This window comes from Thalassophryne amazonica, chromosome 11, assembly GCF_902500255.1.
Source record: "Thalassophryne amazonica chromosome 11, fThaAma1.1, whole genome shotgun sequence".
Classification (NCBI taxonomy): domain Eukaryota; kingdom Metazoa; phylum Chordata; class Actinopteri; order Batrachoidiformes; family Batrachoididae; genus Thalassophryne; species Thalassophryne amazonica.
The window spans coordinates 43,312,166-43,333,441 of NC_047113.1; the positions used below are offsets into that span (position 1 = coordinate 43,312,166).

Genomic DNA, 21,276 nt, shown 5'->3' on the forward strand with positions numbered 1-21,276 from the left:
ACCTGTGGGTCATATGCCCGGATGACATTCATCATCACCCAATCACTTTCTAACTTCACACTCATCACCGTGTCAAGACACTTACTTAACCTCCTGCAAACTCTCAACATACACATCCTTTGAAATGACAGCAACACTATTTCTCTTCCTATCCCCACCATGATACCATGACTTGAAACCACCCCCAATGCTCTTGGCCTTACTTCCCTTCCACTTGGTCTCTTGTAAGCACAGTATGTCTACCTTTCACCTCCATCATATCAGCCAACTCTGTCCCTTTACCAGTCATACTGCCAACATTCAAAGTCCCGACTCTCACTTCCACACTTCTAATTTTCCTCTTCTCCCATAGTCTCTGGACATGTTTTCCTCCTCCTCCTCTTCTTCTTCTTCTTCTTCTTCTGTCCCCAGCAGTAGCCCAGTTTCCACCAACAGCCATTTGGGCAACGGCATTGGTGGCAGCTGTTGTTAACCTGGGCCTCGACTGATCCAGTATGGAAATTTGATTTGTACTCTGCATCCTTATTTTGGCTTATTTTATGCCAGATGTCCTTCCTTACACAACTGTACTGATTTGTCTGGGCTTTGGACCAGCACTCAGAGTGTACTGGCTGCACACCCCATGTGGCTGAGATTTGACAAACATTAAGGTTAATGTCCTTCTTCTACCCTCCTCATTTATCTGGGCTTGGGAAGAGCACTCAGAATGCATTGGCTGCACACACCATGAGGGTGAGTTCTAAAGCAAAAATAACAAAGGGCCAAAATAGAACCCTGAGGAACCCCGTATTTCACTGCAGATGATTTGGAGGTAATGTACCGGCTGAATGGACTGGTCCTAAAGACTGACTGTAGTGGTTCCAAAAGTCATATCAGTCACAAGTTGTTGTGGAGCTACCTTCTCAATATCTTTTGAAAGAAAAGAAAAATTTGAGACACGTCTGTATGGCCCTTTAAAACTATACACATGGGTTACTCTTCATCCGCTGTGCTGACTGTGTAAAAGGTTTTTGTCACCCTTCTGTAGTTTCCAGATTAATAAAGCTCATTTGACCCAATAAATGTGCGTGACATCTCTTGTGCCATCTACTGCCATCTATGTGATAAGCTTTTATTGCTGGGAAGAATGCCATGCCATCCAGCTGGCTTCTGCCTGGTGAGTTTTTCAGCATATGCCTGAGGACAATAAATAATTCAGCCACCTTATTTAAACCTTTGTTTTGTATCCTTTGCTGTATGTACTGGAGATGTGAAGAGGTATAGTACATGGGGGACTGGGGCTATGTAAAAATCATAATACCTGAGACACCGTGACTTGAAAACAATTTCAATCAACCTTCAGATTTCTTTCAGAGAAATGTATGGCTTTGTTGCACACAAAAACGCAAAGTGAATTTGAAAATTTTAGGCCTTCAGGTTAAATATGTGCTGTGTTGTGTTGTCATTGTCCTGCGGCTGGTTCCACTTCATTACAAAGTCTTAGAACTTACATTCCAGAAAATGTCACTTTTAAACAGCTATGTGACCCTGAAGGCACAAATGGCTCCTTTGTGTATGTTCTTGTAAATGTGTGCAAATAAATAAGTAAACACATGACTCAATGTGCAAGTTAAATTCATAGAATATCAGCTAAACTCCTTGGGATGTGACCTGATAGCCAGGTTACCAGACAACCTTGAGGTCTGGCAGGCGGGCAGCATGCCGCCCGGCACTGCACCATAGCTCCTGTGGACAGACGACACACTGTTTTGTTAGCTTGTGTGACTTGTTGTGTCGCTCAGCAAAAGGTCATATGGTGAAAATGTGATTGTGCTGCAGTGGCAAACGCATCTGCAAGTTGTGTTTCTCGAAGGGAGGGGGGGGTCCACAACTTTTCTCGACCATTCAGACATAAATGCAAGGAAGGTAAAGTGAAATAAGACAAAAATGGAGTCACAAAATAGTTTTCTTGTTATAGCAGTTGTTGTTTCTTTGGTCTCTGTGCTTTCTTTGTCTGCTGCCTGCAGCCGGTTCACAGAGATAAGGTTGTATAGCGAAATCGCTTTTGCTTTAAAAAATGAAATAAATAAATAAATAAGACAAGCATTCAGTGCTGCTGCATCAGAACATTTGCATAACGCCAAAACATATGCAAAGCTATTAATCATCATCTAAATTCAGAATGGCAGTTTTGTCAGAAACTGCAGCCGCTGCAACTTTTTTTTTAAATTATTTTGGTCTTTCTTATCATTGAACCTAAAACATACAGGATGAAAAATGAATAGAAATACACCCTTACAAACCTCTAGTACATCCATTGTGTGACTGTATTGTCCACGAATCAGTGAAATACCAACATTGTGCTTGATTTTTAATAACCCTCATATTCACTCGTTCCTATTATCCACCACAGAAAAGTTGAGCCATTTTTATTTGAACTCGTTCTATATAGTGTTATCCATCCCTCCAGAAATAGCAGTACATTTTTCATTCTGTAGTTTGTGATTCCACCGTAGTGTTCCTGAGCACTCTGTTAAATGAAAATATTTCATGTGTGAATTAATCACTGGACGGACTCGTTCTCCATTCTTGTGGCATAATGATCTCCCTCTACCGCTGGCTTCCACGACTATTTCATTGTCTTTATGTTGAAATGAGTTGGCACAGTTGTCTAAGGAGATGCCGGCCACTCTGCTACATTTACCATGTGGCTGAGCAGAATGCCATAATTTAATTGATGCCAAGTGCAATAACATCACCCCCTGATCTTTTTTTATAATATGGTGTCCTTTCACGTCATTATGATATTGCCTTCTCAATATGCAAATGTAAATTCACACTCTGGGTGGAATCTGGGCAATATTTTTATGGCTATGCACATTTTTGAATACTATTAGAGAAAATGATAAGCAGTGAGATGGCCTTTGACCTGCGAATGAAAGCAAAATCTCTTCATAATAATTCAGCGTCAGCTCACTTGTGGCATGACTGTGTGTCAGCTTCTTTTGTGACAAACATTGTGTCTCTCTCACTCTACAGGATTCTCTATACTGCAGGCCATCATGGAAGCAGCGGTTGCGAACAACTGGCAAGTGACCGCTCGCTCTGTCAGTGGCACAACAGATGCTGCAGAGTTCAGGCGCATCATTGAGGAGATGGACAGGAGACAGGAGAAGCGCTATGTGATTGACTGTCAGGTGGACAGAATCAACACCATATTTGAACAGGTGGGTGCGTGGAATCAAATGGATCTGCAGTGGCATGCAAAAATTAATCTCACTGTTTTAAGATTGAAATCATCTGTATACGTGCATGTTGCTTATGACTTTAAAATGCATATCTCACTTCAGTCAGTGTTATTGTTTAAAAGATTATACACCAAATATATAGGTAGCTAATAAAATGAAATTAGCCAAAGTGCATCAGAAAAATGCACAATAGATGAAAAGCCATTGTATCCATAATCGTTACGTAACCGTGGAGAGTGACATTTAGCTCTAGCATCTGCCTCTGCGGCCACTCATGCTCAGACCTACAACAGCATGTCAGTTCAATTTATGTACGGTGTATCTGGAATATAATTGCAGCACTTCACTTTTGCCACATTAAGCCTTATTCCAAAATTCTACTCACAACACCCCATAATGACAACATGAAACACTGTTGCAGAGATGGTTGATCTTCTGGAAGGTTCTCCTCTCCACAGAGGAATGCTTGCGGTCTGACAGAGTGACCATCTTCTTCTTTATCACCTCCCTGACCAAGGCCTTTCCAAATCATGTCTAGTCAACTGAATTTACCACAGGTAGACTCCAATTAAGCTGTAGAAACATCTCAAGGATGATCAGTGGAAACAGGATGCACCTGAGCTCAATTTTGAGCTTCATGGCAAAGGCTGTGAGTACTTATATGCAGGGGTGCCAAAAAGGGGAGAATAAGGAAAAGGATTCTAGGGGCCCATGATTGACAGGGGCCCAGAGAGGTCCTTAATACAATTATAATACTGACAAAATAATATGGGGGGTGGCCCGGTAAGATTTCTTTTCATGGGGCCCAAAAACCCTGGCGGTGCCCCTGCTAATGTGCATGTACTTTCTTCATTTTAAATGTGCAAAAAAAAAAAAAAATGATTTTCATATTGTCATTATGGGGTATTGTGTGTAGAATATTGAGGAAAAAAATAATTTCATCCATTTGGGATTAAGGCTGTAACATAACAAAATGTGGAAAAAATAAAGCACTGTGAATACTTTCTGGATGCATTGACATCAACATTTTCATAATTCTTTATTATTTAGAAAATAGTCAGCTGATTTGACATTTAATTTCCCAGATATGCACTTTAACGTGTACTTGGGGATACTGATTATTTCAGAGGTTGGCAATAATAATTCCATTGATTTTTTTAAATCTGCCTATAGGTCTAAATAGGATATTGTTATGATATAGCATCATGAATTATGAATTATTCACTAATTATTAAAACTCAAATTGTATTTCAACCACTCAAAACAAGTAATAGAAACTTTCCTGTTTTAAACAGCCTGTGTAACTTCCACTGTACAGTAGATTACAGAGTTTACAAGGTGCAATGAAATGCATAATGAAGGCTCACATATGTACAATAAAACCTCAATGAATTTGCTATCGGCATTTTTATTTGGTAGCCTGGAGTCCTTGCTGATTCACATCTGAGCTCAAATGTTTGAAAATCGGTGCGTTTAGAGGTCCGATGGTGAGCAGTCATTTAGTCCTCCAGCAGCTCTCTGCTCCTCTGGCTTGTTCATCACCTGAGGATGGAATGAAAGGTCCACCACTCCTTGTCTTTCAGGAAACACAATTATCATGAACAGATGAGTGGCTCCTTGGATCGGGCCGCCCCTGCCACACTACACCTTCTCTGCCGGTGCGCCTGCTCGTGAGGCAGTTGGACTCACATTAACATTCATTTAGATATCGGCTTTTCTGTCTCACAATATCCCCCCAATGATTGTTAGTTTCACTTTTTATGAGCCTAATTCAATGCCACACTCATAGTTTAAAGTGAAATTGTTTTAGTATTAATTTGCTCCATCTAATTAAATTTGCATGCTGCAATTTTACAATTCAGGGACTATAATTCGACTCAATTCATTTTTCTTTTTTTTTATGCATCAGCATTTAAGAACAGCTTTGGATATTCATTAAACCACATATGAGGCTTATTAATGATGCATCCATAATTGTTTTCTCCCTGCAAACAATTAGAAGAATGCAAGCCAAAAATCTATTTGATGCTCTTATTTATGTCTTCTTTTATATCTCTTTTTTGTTTCCTAGAGAGAACTCTTCCCGCCCTCCAAATTTCTGTAACCATTTGAGGTTTTTCTCTCTAAACTTTGTTTTAGCACTGTAGGTGAAATTAAGCTTTTATAATCACTCATGTTCATAAAGGCAATCTGCCCCATTCTTGTTTCATCCTTTGCATGTATTTTTAAATTAATTGCAATAATCTGGCTGGCGCTGCCAGCAGGGATGAGTCACAGGCATTTAGAGAAGCTGCTGGACTTCACTCTGCAGCCGCCCCCTGTTGGGTCGTATCATTATGCACTGAAAAATGGACGCACTGTCTCCCAGGAGGGCATTCAGAACAAAAAAAAATGGCACCAACTGTCGGCTGTGTAGAAACCCGCTGTGTCTCCCTACGATAATCGTTCTATTAACCAATGACTACCGACAGAGAGACTCAATCTGCAGAGGACACGGGGACGGATTTGAGGTGTCCTTGTGTGTTGAAACCTGCGTCCATCTGTGCATCACAGGTCGACATGTCACCTAAATCCTTCAAGGTCAGAGCCGGCAGAGAGAAGATCAGGAAGGACAGATCCTGGAAGACGATTGCTGAGGGGAAATGTGAATCAGCTCAGTGGCTTAGTTTTATGATTTCAGGCGACTTAATCCCTCCATAGAATGAATTTCTTTATCCCAAACAATGAAGCCCAACAGAGCACAGAGGTATCCAGAAAAGGCAAGCCTTGATTTCAGAACTTCCACAATTTGCTCCATATAAACAAAAGCGCTGCCTGCTGCTCTTCATTAGACCATTTTTGATCTTTTTTTCTGTTTTTGTCCTCTTTTGCTGCTCCACTCATTCAGTGCTGTGTTACAGCAATTCAGTGCTTCAGTAGTTTTCTGAAAATGAGGAAAAACATCCCATTCTGCACCAATATGTGGGGCAGAATCTTTTTTAGTTTATTGTGTATTTATTTATTTATTTATTTATTGTAAACAAACAAAGGATCCAACAAATATTGTGATGTTATATGTCATAGTGGATACACTTCAGCTCATTAGCGACTTATTGAAGCCAACTTTTTTGTTAAAAGCTGCACTTTTTAACAGAGCCCGGCTGATATGTTTTGTTTTTTTTTGTTTTTTTTGGGGGGGGGGGCAACATATATAAAAAGGAATAAAACATTTCCAACACCAATATATCTGCCAATATACTGTTAAAAATGGCAATGATTCCCAACATTTCATTATCAAACCCTTATGACAAAAAAAAAAAAAAAAATGGATTGAAGCTGCATGTTTATAAGTAACTATAACCAACAACCAACCAACATACATCAAGCTGTCTTCATTTGGCTTGGCAGTTGCTGTGTTACATTGCACAGCTTCTGAATACATTTATTGTTGAGTTTGGCCCTGACTAGCTGGTAGAATAGTGACTACTCTGTAAAACGCCCATTCTGACTGAAAACCATTGTCATCACTTTACTTCTGTCTCTTATAGCATGTGACCAGGGGTTGATGGGGGTCCCAGCCATGCTTGACAGCATTGTAAACAATGCCAGTGAGCACCCTCTGGTGGAAAGACTATGTAATGACACCATTTCCAACAGCAAAAGTTGCATTGTTTATTTGGTAAAATTGCATTGTTTATTTGGTAAAATTAACCTTTTCATATCTGCTAAAATAACGCAGACACCTATATGTTCATGAAAGGCTCATATCAGAGGATATTACTGGGTAACCAATATATCGGCCTGGCTTTTCATCTGTCTTTGAGAACCATGCACAGACCAATTACCATTCACTAAATTTACGTAGTTCTGCAAACTTTAAGTCAGCTAACTTTCCCTTTTTTATTCAATGGTCAAAAAGTTTTGTAAACCTAAAAATTGTATGTTTGCTCCTGAGCTTATACACTAATCTGATCCAACAATCCATCACATGAAGGCAACAGACATCACCTCAGGGAGATGGAGGAGCAAGAGCTAAAGCCAGAGTAAATTCATTCATTCAGTTATTAAAATAATGGCCCGTGTGTGTTTTTAATTCTTCATAATCCTTATTTAATACTTTCTGTAATGTCAGTCATGTTGAAAGCAAACTAGATTAGACTAGACAGAATTTTATTGATCCCTTGGGAAGACTCCCTCGGGGAAATTTAAGTTCTAGCAGCATTCTATAGCAGCACACAGGGTAAGAAGCACACAGGGTATCAAAGTGAAAGTAAAAAAGAAAAACAGTTTGCAAATATAAATATAAATACACAATATAAATGCCAGACTTACTAATCAGTACTGGTTTACTGGCTACTACTGGTCCTCTCATTCCCGACCTCTGTCTTCCTGTTACTCCTCCTCCCCCTATTGTTTAAATTTAGGTACGTTTTGATCGTCATCTGATCTTGGCATGCTAAACCATTTTGGGAAGCTCCATGTTTACACTAACATATGTTAATGTATTAAAAATTCAGCTCTTTAAGTTTGTTTTTTTTTGGAATTTTAGAGCTCCCCCACCCCCAACGTGCCAAAGGTTAGCGGTTATCATTGGCTTCAATGAAATGTTTATCAGGTTAGCATTGGCACGGTTAACATTTCAGTTAGGGACTAGTTAGAACAGCAGTTTTCAAAGCTAAATTTTGCCTTAGTGCTACTCATCATTGGGTACATGCACAAAATCCTTTATGTGTAGTGAGCACATTTCATTTTTGTGAGTTTTGTTGATCATTTTGCACAAAGTAGAAATGCACGACCATAAACAGCTGCATTCTGCTGCATCAGGTGCTGTTGTGTTTGCTTGTATAAGAGCACAGTCAGACCCTCGAGAAATTCATTTCTGGATGCTGAGGAGAATGATACACCCAGGCCATTATCATTTTATGCTGTAACAACCACTCAGGATTTATCGCCTATAGGACTTACCCATCAATACACTGCACTGCAGATAAATTAGCCCAATGGAAACGCTCCTCTCACAACAAAAACGAGGGAGCCTCTGCCAGCTCTGCCCGCTGAAACACATCCAGTAAGTGCATTTCTTTGAACTATCCAGTTTTATGCTCTTACAATGGTGAAAAAAGAAAATTATTTAGAAATCCACTGCAATGGAGTTGGAGTTATTATCTTCGTGGAGCTGCCTTGTTTTTTGTATCGTGGCATAAAGACCATTTTTCAGTCTGTTTATGTTACATGCTGCTCTGTGTGTTACATAGATTTGGAAATGTAACCGGATGCATCTGTGAGATTGCACATACAGGCCTGTATAATGTCACGTGTACCTTTTACATTCCATCTTAGCCGTCTGGGATTTCTGAGCTGGAATCTGCTCAGAGGCAGCAACCTGCTCATTGCTAGTGTAAAGAGTGGTAGGCAAAAAAAAAAAAGAAAAAAAAAGAAAAGATGAACTGCGTCTGGGACAGGCCCAGGGCATGCAAGCTGTTCAAAGACAGGCAGGCGGCGAGCACTCTGCCAGCTGTAACACTGAATTTTCATGCAAGAAAAAAAAAAACAATAAGTGGAGGAAAGGATTCAAAGAAGAAGAAAAGTGAGAAGGCCAGCTGGGGATTTGTTAGAACAACATTCTGCTGCCTGCAGAGGCATGAAGGGTGGCTGCACTGCCTTCCCATGAAGAACTGGAAATTGTTCATATTCTTATTTCTGCTCTTGAAAAATGACCCCAGATGAGGATCACTGCTTGCTGCAATATGACAAATCTTTATATTAAAAGCACATCTTGCACATCTTGCAGCAGTGGTCTTGGTGACCACCAGACTTCAGCTTTAGACAAGATATAAACTGCCAAATTCATCAGCAATGTGTAACTTCACTATGGTGAAAGAAACAGACAGAAAGATAGAGAAGGAATTGTCTCCTTTGACTACATTCATCTAAAATATTGGATTTGTGGCTCTTATTTGAGTTTTAGAACACAACCAATCAGAAGTTTATTTTTTCTTATTTAAGGAGGTATCACACCTGTCACAGGTTTGCACTGTTTGACGCTATAATGGACCAAGTTACAATTTGGCACACCTTGGATGATTTCCTCAAGCTTAGTCATCACGTGGCAGCAGTCACTGCTGTTTTCCTGAATTGTCACAACGCTTGGCAGAAGTTAGGAAAGTTTGTTTTTTTTTTCCCCCCCCTGTAGCTCAGTGGACTCCTTGGCTCACCTGCGCTGGGCTCAGAATGACTCAGACCAGTCCCAGCACGAGTCAGAGTAACTCAAATTGAACTTGGAGTACACACCGTCTCCGACTTTGGATATCTTGGGGTAATTTTTGCTCTGCTTACTGTGAAGAACTGATGCTGAGCAGTACGATGACCTTCCCCCAGGACACGCAAAAGATGTGCTGAGGCACTGCTTTGGAAAACCTGTCACTGAACTCACCAAAATGTGAGAACTGCTTCAGTAAATATCTGTACTGAAACTCTATTTCTCTCTGACTCTCTCTCTGACTCCATTCTCTGTGTCCACCTCACTTGACCACCTCCCATATTCTCTTATATTTTTTTTTTCATCTTTCATGATTAAATTAATACAAAATCTTTTTGCTGGTATGATTATGTTATATACATTTAAGAAGGTAACCTCTGTGAAACAATCAGAAAGTCATGGTTTATTTTTTCTAATTTAGTACATTTCTGCAGAGAAACAGTCTGCCTTGCTGACAACCACACCTGTGCAGCAGATAGAATATTTACAGAGGAATCTTTCAAATGGTGAAACAAGCACCAAACTCAGCACAAATACTCCTTTGACACTGGCCACTTGAATTTTCAATAAGCAGCCAAGTAGGGGTCAATTGAAGAATTACGCAGGTGTCAAAATTTAAAAATTCTTCAATCATACTTAAAACTATACCACAAAAAGGTATAGTTTGGACTAACTATGACTGAATGTTATGGAGTTATGGAAAAAAAAACAAAAAAACAGCAAGAACACTGTAAAAAAAACTGTTGTTTTTACAGGAAAACGCTGGCAGCTGTGGTTACCAGGGAATTCCTGTAAAAATACAGCAGCACAGTAGATAACTTTACAGACATAATATGTAAATGGATTTACAGTGAATGAACCACGGCTGACTCATTAAAAAACTGTTAAATCTACAAAAAAAAGAAAGCCTAGTCTGAGTATTGTATCGCATTAAAATTAAAAGAAACAAAGCATGCAAGGATTATGACTGAACAGAAGTACTTAGATTAGCGATAATAATTTCTTACAGGCCTACTCCCTAGCCTACTCTACAAGCTGCAAATAGCCTACCTGTAGCCTATAGGCCTACCCGAATTTGCATTGTTTCATCAATCATGTTAAAGTTAGGCTGCAGCATAAACTTGTAAAGTGACTTACATATAATTCTTGTATTTTTAAAAACAACTGACTAAAACTATAGGTTTTACAATGTTTGCATGTCAATTTACCACAATTGTTTTGTAATGAGTATTACAGTATTTCTCAGTTTTTGTTACAAATAGTTGTAGTTTCAACAAATACATTTGATTAGAATCACATGTTGTTGTTGTACATCTAACAAAAACATTCTGTTTAATAGTTTACAAAAGTCCACTGTGACTAAAACAAAAAAATTGGGTTTACAATTCTTTTCTGAAGTGATTTTACATTGTTTTTATGTAAATTTCACGACATTTTTTACAGTGAATGTGGTCCATTTCAATTTGTACAGAGGTCAAAAGTTAAAATTGCTCCAATTTTGGTAAATCATTGGTTATTGGTTGAGCTAACAGGAATAATAAATGGAATAGTTTTGACTGTGTTGAATGCTTGGTCTCCAAAGTAAAGGTCAAACAATGTTGACATCCATTGGATTCTATGTGACACATGTTACCATGATAACTAAGCATGACAGATGATGCAAACTATTCCTTTTTAAAATGCTGTTAACTCAACCAATAATTTGCATAACTTTTTACCTAAATTGGAGCAACTTTAACTTTTGACCCCTGTACAAACTGAAACTGACCTTTGTCACCATTCCTGCCATTTTTACCCCATAACTCCATAACATTTTTTTAGGTACTCTGGTGCATTGAAGTTCACCAGATATGAAAGTCTTTGTCCTCATTATATGTCCCTTTAATATTAATGAATTGTAAAATGATAGCATGTATTATTTTTGAATTGTGTTTACCAACTGAGCGAACTCAACTGAGCTACTTTCAAAATCCAAAATAGAAGCCTAGGATTAGACAACCAAATCACTGAAGTCAGATAAGATAAACAGTATTGGTAAATTTGACCATTGAACAAAAGTTCACTGACCATTCCACATTTCTCGTCAAAGTTCCTTCATGGAAGATCAGAGATAAAGAAAATATATTTTGGATTCTAGTGACAAGTCAAGTAATTTGGTATAGCTTTCAACAGGATTGGAGAATTGTTACAGTTAGACTTCAGCTGGTCCTATGATGACCCCTATCAAACATACCTGCCACCATGATGAGACACCTAAGCCAGATTTGTTCAGAATCTTTCAGGCAAACCAAAACCACTTTCAAACCTTGATCCCCTTGAAAGTACCAAAGATCTTTAAGGTTGCTCCTGTAGTCATATGTCTCCACAATCTTAAATATTGCTTTCATCTTGCAACTTCATATTAGCTCACCCACGAATGGCTGCACAGTAGTCATCAACTCCTACATTCACATAAGAATATTGGCCCTTGGTTGTCATGGAATTCTGACAGGTCATAATTTGCTTCATCAAGAGATGTGATTATGTTTTATCATTTAAAAAATAAACACAGCATTGTGCTGAAGGTCCACATCTTTGACAGCAATGAGTTACTGTTTTGGGATTTAAAACTTATAACAAGATAAAATTAGGAAACAAACTGTTTCCTGAGACAGGTTTAAACATACAGAAGAAAACATTAAAACAACACAATCTTTCTTTTGAAAATGAAATAAAATAAAGAAGGAAAATACAGCCTCTTATTTGATATTATTTTTTCTAGATAAATGGAAATTGGAAATGAAATCATGACCATAGAAATTGTCTCTGTCAACTTTGCTTTGATGTTTCTTGTTGATGTTGGATATCTGCACTGCAGTCCTCTTTCATTGGGTTCTAAAGAGGCAAACTGTCGCTAAAGAAGGAAGACGCGACTGTGTATAGCCAACCCCAACCCCCACCTCGCCTGACACTTAACAGGACTAAATGAGTTCAAGAATTGAATTAATGAATTCATGAATATTTTAATTATCATTTTTATGAAAATGGTGCAGAGACAAAATCTCTTTCTCCTTTGCTGGCAACAGCACCAGGCTTGAACAGCAAAAATTGTAAATAAGTAGGTGAGTTGGTGAATTATCCTATCCCAGCCAGCTTGTAATGATACATGCATGAAAACAATAAATGTTATCATCTCGTAATTCACCAAATTAAAAAGATTGTATACTGAGGATGATTAGTTTGTGGTGAACTGTGATGCATTCCAGATCCATGCCAAAAGTAAATTGATTTTGGTTATGTAATATTCCATGGAAGTGTCTGCTCCATCCCTCACAGCAGCTAACACTAAGGACTATCTCACTGGACCGCAACTGTCAAAGAGAAGATGAACACGCAAATTTGTGACCAAATATGTGAATGAATGACAAACCACAGTTGGTATCTCACGAAATTGAGACCACAGTTTACCTAAGTGTCTGGTAAAGGCTACCAATTCACCTAACCTGCATGTCTTTGGATGTAGGAGGAAGCAACTGGAGCAAACCCACACAAACACGAACAGAACATGCTGTGAGGCAGGTGTAATAACCACTAAGCCAGTATGCTGCCCAGCTGCAGGATGAAATATGTAATGTCCAGCGGGAAGGACGCCTGGCTGCCAACGTCACGGATGGATCGCACATGATGACCGGTCACATAATGAAATATGTAATGTCCATGTCCATCAAAGAGGTCCTGGATGCCACCATCACACACAGATCCATGCGTGACCTCCTCCTGTGGACCAGCATGAGACTTATTCCCACTGTGGTCCTGATTTATAAGAAAATAAAAGACAGTCCCAGCTGCCGTGGACAGATGTGACCATGCTTGCAGCTGGGTGTTGAGCAGTGGCTGTTGGAGTCCAGCAGCCACTGCTAGAAGTGCTGTCTCTCTCCAATCATCTCCGCTATTTTGCCATGCTGCCAAGGCAGCTCATGCATGTCTTTCTTGGAGAATGTCATATCTTCAGTTTTGTCTCCAATCACTCATACTGTAGTTTCATCCTTTGTCAACCCCTCACAACGTTTTCTTGTGACTTTTGCACATTATGAGTTGTGGGGACTACATTCAGAGGACTTCCCAATTCCAAAGATGCCTCCAGAAGTGTGTGAGACTGTGTGGCAAGGACCTTTCTTGCCTCACTAAATTTGAACTCTTCAAAATTCATGTGACATGCAATTGGTGACATCCAACTCAAGCGAGGGAACTGCAACATCCACCGAACTTTGCACAATGTCAAGCGAATTCCCTCGCAATTGCAGTTTGCACGCTGTAGCAACCCAGTGAAATATTACCCTAAAGGATCACTGCTTCAAAATGTTTCAAATGTTTTGAAATGCCTATGCTGTGCTGCCATGTGGTAAACACTGGCCTCTGGTGGATAGTTCAGGATTATGCATTATGATAAACAGAAAAAAAAAATGGGATAGTATGACTTGGATGTGCCATGGTGGTTGTCTGTTGTACTTAGATTTTCTTCTGCACATCATCCACATCTTATATAACAAATAAGAAAGGTGTGACATCTGTTACTAGCTATGCAATACTGCCTCCCAGTGGCACAAAATGGTATAAGCATTCAGGTCACACTCCCATGTCTTAATGGTACAGAATCAGTGGTGGGCACATTTAACCAAACAGTTAGCTTCGATAACAGCTAATCAGCTAACTGAAAAGTTAACATTTAGAATGCTAAACCAATAAACCACTAAAAAATTTAGTAGAAGCTACAGCTAACCAATAATTTTCAGTATTATCTCAGGTACACTCAGCTACTGACAGGCCGGTGTTGAGTTTAAACACCTCCAATACTTCTGATCAGTCTTTGTGCGCCCTACCCACTGCTGTAAGGAAGTCATTTCCATTCACAGGATACAGCGGTTCAGCCATGAGGCCGAAGTCCTCAAAACGAAAGCAGGTTTGACTTATGGTTTTGATTTATAAACCAAATTAATCCGGATAGTTTAACGACATTAATGTCAAGTCTACAATTTCTATAAAGTGAAAATATAATACATATCTTCTAATTTTAAAATAATGAACTAATTCTGACGTTTTGAACATTAACACACACAGATGCCACAGGATTTGATTCCATGTGATGTTGGAGGATGAAAGAGAGGAAGTTATCTTCTTTAAAACTGTAGAAGCTGTCAGAAAAAAAAAAAATTGTTTTTGGTTTTTAAGATATATATGTGAAATGTACACATAGGTCAGAAAAATCTTTCATTTCTCTCTTACGGGCAGGACAAGGGCTATGAGATCTATTAAGGAAAATAGTGGCACAATAAAACAGATCTATAAAATTAAACATAATATTAATTTCAAGCAGATGTGTCCGAAATTACCCTAACCCAACAGCTATCTGTGGAGAGGATTGGACAGAAATCAAGGTCAACAAAAACATGTTGCAAAAAACCTATTTTCAGCTACATCTCAGCAACCAAAAGGGCTAGAGAGATTATCTAAATTTTATATTGATCGGCAACATATTTGTGACCGATTATCATGAGGAAGTCATGAAAGGAAATTGTTTGTTGAAAAAAAAGCATTGTTTATGACATCTGGTTCTCTCTGAAGTTACCATATTCCCTGCTTATAAATTAGCCCGATTTGGGAGTAAGAGAATAACAAACACAGGATGTTGCAGGATTCAAAGAAACAAATTATCAGCACAGGTTTTTGTAATCCAAACACTGTACACACTCACAAGGTTGAATGTTTTACAAACATGAACTATCAGACGTGGATATATCCGAGTGTACAGAGTGTGCGGGGTTTGCACCAGCCCTCTGATGCCTTTCGTAATTCTGCTAGAATGACATCTTAGAAAAGAAAATTTCTGCTCATCAGATTTTGACGAATCAGCTTCAGGACCCAGATCGGGCTGACTGCAGAGGAGGATAGAGCCACAGTGGCACTAAAAAATAATAATAAAAAATAAGCCTTATCTGAGCAGTCGGCTTGGAGTTATGGCACACAGGCTGATTAGAATAGAATATCCTCCTCCCCTGCACTGCAAGAATTGCAAACTGAAGTAAAATAAAAACATACTCTGGCAGTCTTTGATTTTCCATCACAACACCTGCAACATAAAACCCCCTCAGGCATTCAAAGACTCTTGATTACTTTGACTGTTTTCCAGTAACATTTCCTGGCACATTTCAGTTTGTTCTATGTAAGCGATAGAAGAGCAGGAGAAGAAAAGTGAGCTTGTGCCTACGCCGATATGAAAGGTGCTCCTGATCTCAACATGGACTTAATGTCCCCAGGCTGGCCAGTGAGTATAGCTGAAGCCTTACTGCTCGATGTAAAGCCGGGGATACAGAGCGCATTCAAATCCCCAGCACCTACCTCGGCTCTTAAGGGCCATTTACGAACTGCGATTATAGAATTAAATAGGATTAAAGTGTTATCATTAAAGAGAGTGTGACCTGCTGACACTACCGCTGAAAAAAAGCATCTGAGGCCACCGTGGCTCAACTGTGAGAATAACGTCGTACAGTAATACAGTTTGTCAACTACAAATTCCTTCTTTATCAGTCAGGTAATTAAATAACACCGATCGCTTTCAGTGGCCATTTCAAAAGCGAGCTTTTGAGCCAAAACATCAGATGGGACGTCTCAGCTCCAGTGCTGAATTCTTCCTGCCGTGGTATCGAGTTTGAACCGCTTCTCGGGTCTCATGACAGTGATAGACATAATCACTTGAATATGAGCCTGGTGTTTTTAAAATGTTGTGTATTTGGGAAAAGGCCAGTGCTTGTGCTATCTAAGGAGCATATATCACCGCTGCCAAGAAAAGCATCTCAGCCACAGCCTGTTAATTAGAGAACACTCCACCAAGAGCACTCATGCCGAGAGCTTTGAAGCCCAAATGCGACCGAAGGAGACGATAGTCATTAAGTATCAAAGGATTTAGTGCACAAATTCTGTCCCATCCGGTGTGAAGTGCACCACTCTGACAACTGCTATTACCTCCAAAATTAGCAGTTTATGCAGCATGTTATTAATGCCATTTAACCACACAAACATTAATATAATTGATAATTCTTGTTTTTACAGCTACACACTTGCCAATAATAAATTTTCTATCATAATGAAAGGCACCACAGGGTTGAGACTTACACTCCACAATATAAATGTACAAGTAAATATATATCTGTCTGTAATGATGTTTTTGACTATGTATTAGAGCCTTGCGCAGGACTATATTTTCTTCCCATTCCCGCCTGCTCCCACCAAAATTGTGATCATTTCCGCCAGCACCCACAATTCAATTCAGTTTCATTTATATACTGCAAAATCACAACAAACAGTTGCCCCAAGGCGCTTCAGATTGTAAGGCAAAGCCATACAATAATTACAGAAAAACCCCAACTGTTAAAATGACCCCCTGTGAGCAAGCACTTGGCGACAGTGGGAAGGAAAAACTCCCTTTTAACAGGAAGAAACCTCCAGCAGAACCAAGCTCAGGGAGGGCAGTCTTCTGCTGGGACTGGTTGGGGCTGAGGGAGAGAACCAGGAAAAAGACATGCTGTGGAGGGGAGCAGAGAGCAATCACTAATGATTAAATGCAGAGTGGTGCATACAGAGCAAAAAGAGAAAGAAACACTCAGTGCATCATGGGAACCCCCCAGCAGTCTAAGTCTATAGCAGCATAACTAAGGGATGGTTCAGGGTCACCTGATCCAGCCCTAACTATAAGCTTTAGCAAAACAGAAAGTTTTAAGCCTAATCTTAAAAGTAGAGAGGGCGTCTGTCTCCCTGATCCGAATTGGGAGCTGGTTCCACAGGAGAGGAGCCTGAAAGCTGAAGGCTCTGCCTCCCATTCTACTCTTACAAACCCTAGGAACTACAAGTAAGCCTGCAGTCTGAGAGCGAAGCACTCTATTGGGGTGATATGGTACTATGAGGTCCCTAAGATAAGATGGGACCTGATTATTCAAAACCTTATAAGTAAGAATAAGAATTTTAAATTCTATTCTAGAATTAACAGGAAGCCAATGAAGAGAGGCCAATATGGGTGAGATACGCTCTCTCCTTCTAGTCCCTGTCAGTACTCTAGCTGCAGCATTTTGAATTAACTGAAGGCTTTTCAGGGAACTTTTAGGACAACCTGATAATAATGAATTACAATAGTCCAGCCTAGAGGAAATAAATGCATGAATTCATTTTTCAGCATCACTCTGAGACAAGACCTTTCTGATTTTAGAGATATTGCGCAAATGCAAAAAAGCAGTCCTACATATTTGTTTAATATGCGCATTGAATGACATATCCTGATCAAAAATGACTCCAAGATGTCTCACAGTATTACTAGAGGTCAGGGTAATGCCATCCAGAGTAAGGATCTGGTTAGACACCATATTTCTAAGATTTGTGGGGCCAAGTACAATAACTTCAGCTTTATCTGAGTTTAAAAGCAGGAAATTAGAGGTCATCCATGTCTTTATGTCTGTAAAACAATCCTGCAGTTTAGCTAATTGGTGTGTGTCCTCTGGCTTCATGGATAGATAAAGCTGAGTATCATCTGCGTAACAATGAAAATTTAAGCAATGCTGTCTAATAATACTGCCTAAGGGAAGCATGTATAAAGTGAATAAAATTGGTCCTAGCACAGAACCTTGTGGAACTCCATAATTAACCTTAGTCTGTGAAGAAGAGTCCCCATTTACATGAAGAAACTGTAATCTATTAGATAAATATGATTCAAACCACCGCAGCGCAGTGCCTTTAATACCTATGGCATGCTCTAATCTCTGTAATAACATTTTATGGTCAACAGTATCAAAAGCAGCACTGAGGTCTAACAGAACAAGCACAGAGATGAGTCCACTGTCTGAGGCCATAAGAAGATCATTTGTAACCTTCACTAATGCTGTTTCTGTACTATGATAAATTCTAAACCCTGACTGAAACTCTTCAAATAGACCATTCCTCTGCAGATGATCAGTTAGCTGTTTTACAACTACCCTTTCAAGAATTTTTGAGAGAAAAGGAAGGTTGGAGATTGGCCTATAATTAGCTAAGATAGCTGGGTCAAGTGATGGCTTTTTAAGTAATGGTTTAATTACTGCCACCTTAAAAGCCTGTGGTACATAGCCAACTAATAAAGACAGATTGATCATATTTAAGATCGAAGCATTAATTAATGGTAGGGCTTCCTTGAGCAGCCTGGTAGGAATGGGGTCTAATAGACATGTTGATGGTTTGGAGGAAGTAACTAATGAAAATAACTCAGACAGAACAATCGGAGAGAAAGAGTCTAACCAAATACCGGCATCACTGAAAGCAGCCAAAGAGAACGATATGTCTTTGGGATGGTTATGAGTAATTTTTTCTCTAATAGTTAAAATTTTATTAGCAAAGAAAGTCATGAAGTCATTACTAGTTAAAGTTAAAGGAATACTCGGCTCAATAGAGCTCTGACTCTTTGTCAGCCTGGCTACAGTGCTGAAAAGAAACTTGGGGTTGTTCTTATTTTCTTCAATTAGTGATGAGTAGTAAGATGTCCTAGCTTTACGGAGGGCTTTTTTATAGAGCAACAGACTCTTTTTCCAGGCTAAGTGAAGATCTTCTAAATTAGTGAGACGCCATTTTCTCTCCAATTTACGGGTTATCTGCTTTAAGCTGCGAGTTTGTGAGTTATACCACGGAGTCAGGCACTTCTGATTTAAGGCTCTCTTTTTCAGAGGAGCTACAGCATCCAAAGTTGTCCTCAATGAGGATATAAAACTATTGACGAGATAATCTATCTCACTCACAGAGTTTAGGTAGCTACTCTGCCCTGTGTTGGTATATGGCATTGGAGAACATAAAGAAGGAATCATATCCTTAAACAGAGTTCGAGTTAAATAGACTGTAACAACATGTGTGTTACAGTCCTGCCTGCGTCCGCAATGGATATGTCCAGTCCCATCCGCACCTGCAAAACACTGAGCGTACACTAATAGAGATGCATTGATTTAATGTTTTCTCTCGTCCCACATGAGAAAACAGGTCATTTAAGCTATTAATAAAGAAATTCATGGGATTGTTTTGTTGAATCCCTGGCCTGTATGTCTTTTGAAGCACTGATTAGGAATAGTGTTACTATTTTGTTGTTTTCAGTTTAAAGGCAGTTTTATGTGACCGTTCAGTTGCTGCATGCCCTTCTAAGAGCATGCAGTAATTCGCTGCGCTGTGACAGATATAGAGAAAGAGAGAAAGAGAGAGAGTGAGAGAGAGAGACAGACTTGCTGTGCTCCACTGTATGTCTCTCTCTCTGTTCGCTCCTGTTAAACTATTTAAGATGAAAGCAGCGTGTGGACACACATACGAGGTCTGTCCATAAAGTATAGGTCCTTTTTATTTTTTTCAAAAGCTATATGGATTTCATTCATATGTTTTAATGTCAGACATGCTTGAACCCTCGTGCGCATGCGTGAGTTTTTCCACGCCTGTCGGTGACGTCATTCGCCTGTGAGCACTCCTTGTGGGAGGAGTCGTCCAGCCCCTCGTCGGAATTCCTTTGTCTGAGAAGTTGCTGAGAGACTGGCGCTTTGTTTGATCAAAATTTTTTCTAAACCTGTGAGACACATCGAAGTGGACACGGTTCGAAAAATTAAGCTGGTTTTCAGTGAAAATTTTAACGGCTGATGAGAGATTTTGAGGTGATACTGTCGCTTTAAGGACTTTTCACGGTGCGAGACGTCGCGCAGCGCTCTCAGGCGCCGTCGTCAGCCTGTTTCAAGCTGAAAACCTCCACATTTCAGGCTCTATTGATCCAGGACGTCATGAGAGAACAGAGACGTTTCAGAAGAAGTCGGTTTCAGCATTTTATCCGGATATTCCACTGTTAAAGGAGATTTTTTTAATGAAAGACGTGCGGACGCGGTGCGGCGGCACAGGAAAAACACCTCCGTGTTGATAACCATTTGTAAAATCCAGGCGGCTTTTGATGGCTTTCAGTGGAGTGAGTATATGAGAAATGGTTTAACAGCTGGACATGTTCCAACTTGTCCTTAAGGCTTCCAACGGAGGTGTTTTTCCTGTGGCGGAGCGTCGCGGCGGCTGCGAGCCGACAGTGCAATCCGCCCGCACATCTTTCATTAAAAAAAATCTCCTTTAACAGTGGAATATCCGGATAAAATGCTGAAACCGACTTCTTCTGAAACTTCTCTGTTCTCTCACGATGTCCTGGATCAATAGAGCCTGAAATGTGGAGGTTTTCAGCTTGAAACAGGCTGATGACGGCGCCTGAGAGCGCTGCATGACGTCTCGCACCGTGGGAAGTCCTTAAAGCGACAGTATCACCTCAAAATCTCTCATCAGCCGTTAAAATTTTCACTGAAAACCAGCTTAATTTTTCGAACCGTGTCCACTTCGATGTGCCTCACAGGTTTAGAAAAAATTTTGATCAAACAAAGCGCCAGTCTCTCAGCAACTTCTCAGACAAAGGAATTCCGACGAGGGGCTGGACGACTCCTCCCACAAGGAGTGCTCACAGGCGAATGACATCACCGACAGGCGTGGAAAAACTCACGCATGCGCACGAGGGTTCAAGCATGTCTGACGTTAAAACATATGAATGAAATCCATATAGTTTTTGAAAAAAATTAAAAGGACCTATACTTTATGGACAGACCTTGTACTTTACACTATTTTCCTTTGGTGACTGAGTCATCTTGTTGCTTCTGTTCCCGCAGTGTTTATTTTTAGCCGTCCACTCCCACCTGCAGTGAGGTACTAACTGCCCGCTCCCGCAGGACCCGGCAGGACCCAACGCAATTCAGCCCTCTTCTATGT

General features: G+C 39.8%; 1 protein-coding gene across 1 annotated transcript in view; it reads left to right on the forward strand.

Annotated features, from left to right (window-relative positions):
* gria3b (glutamate receptor, ionotropic, AMPA 3b) overlaps positions 1-21,276 on the forward strand; it is a 333,461-nt gene that overhangs the window by 199,571 nt on the left and 112,614 nt on the right. Inside the window, exon 4 of the mRNA XM_034181373.1 lies at positions 3,019-3,206. Within this exon, the coding sequence (XP_034037264.1) occupies positions 3,019-3,206 (188 nt within the window). The remainder of the gene's footprint in view (positions 1-3,018; positions 3,207-21,276) is intronic.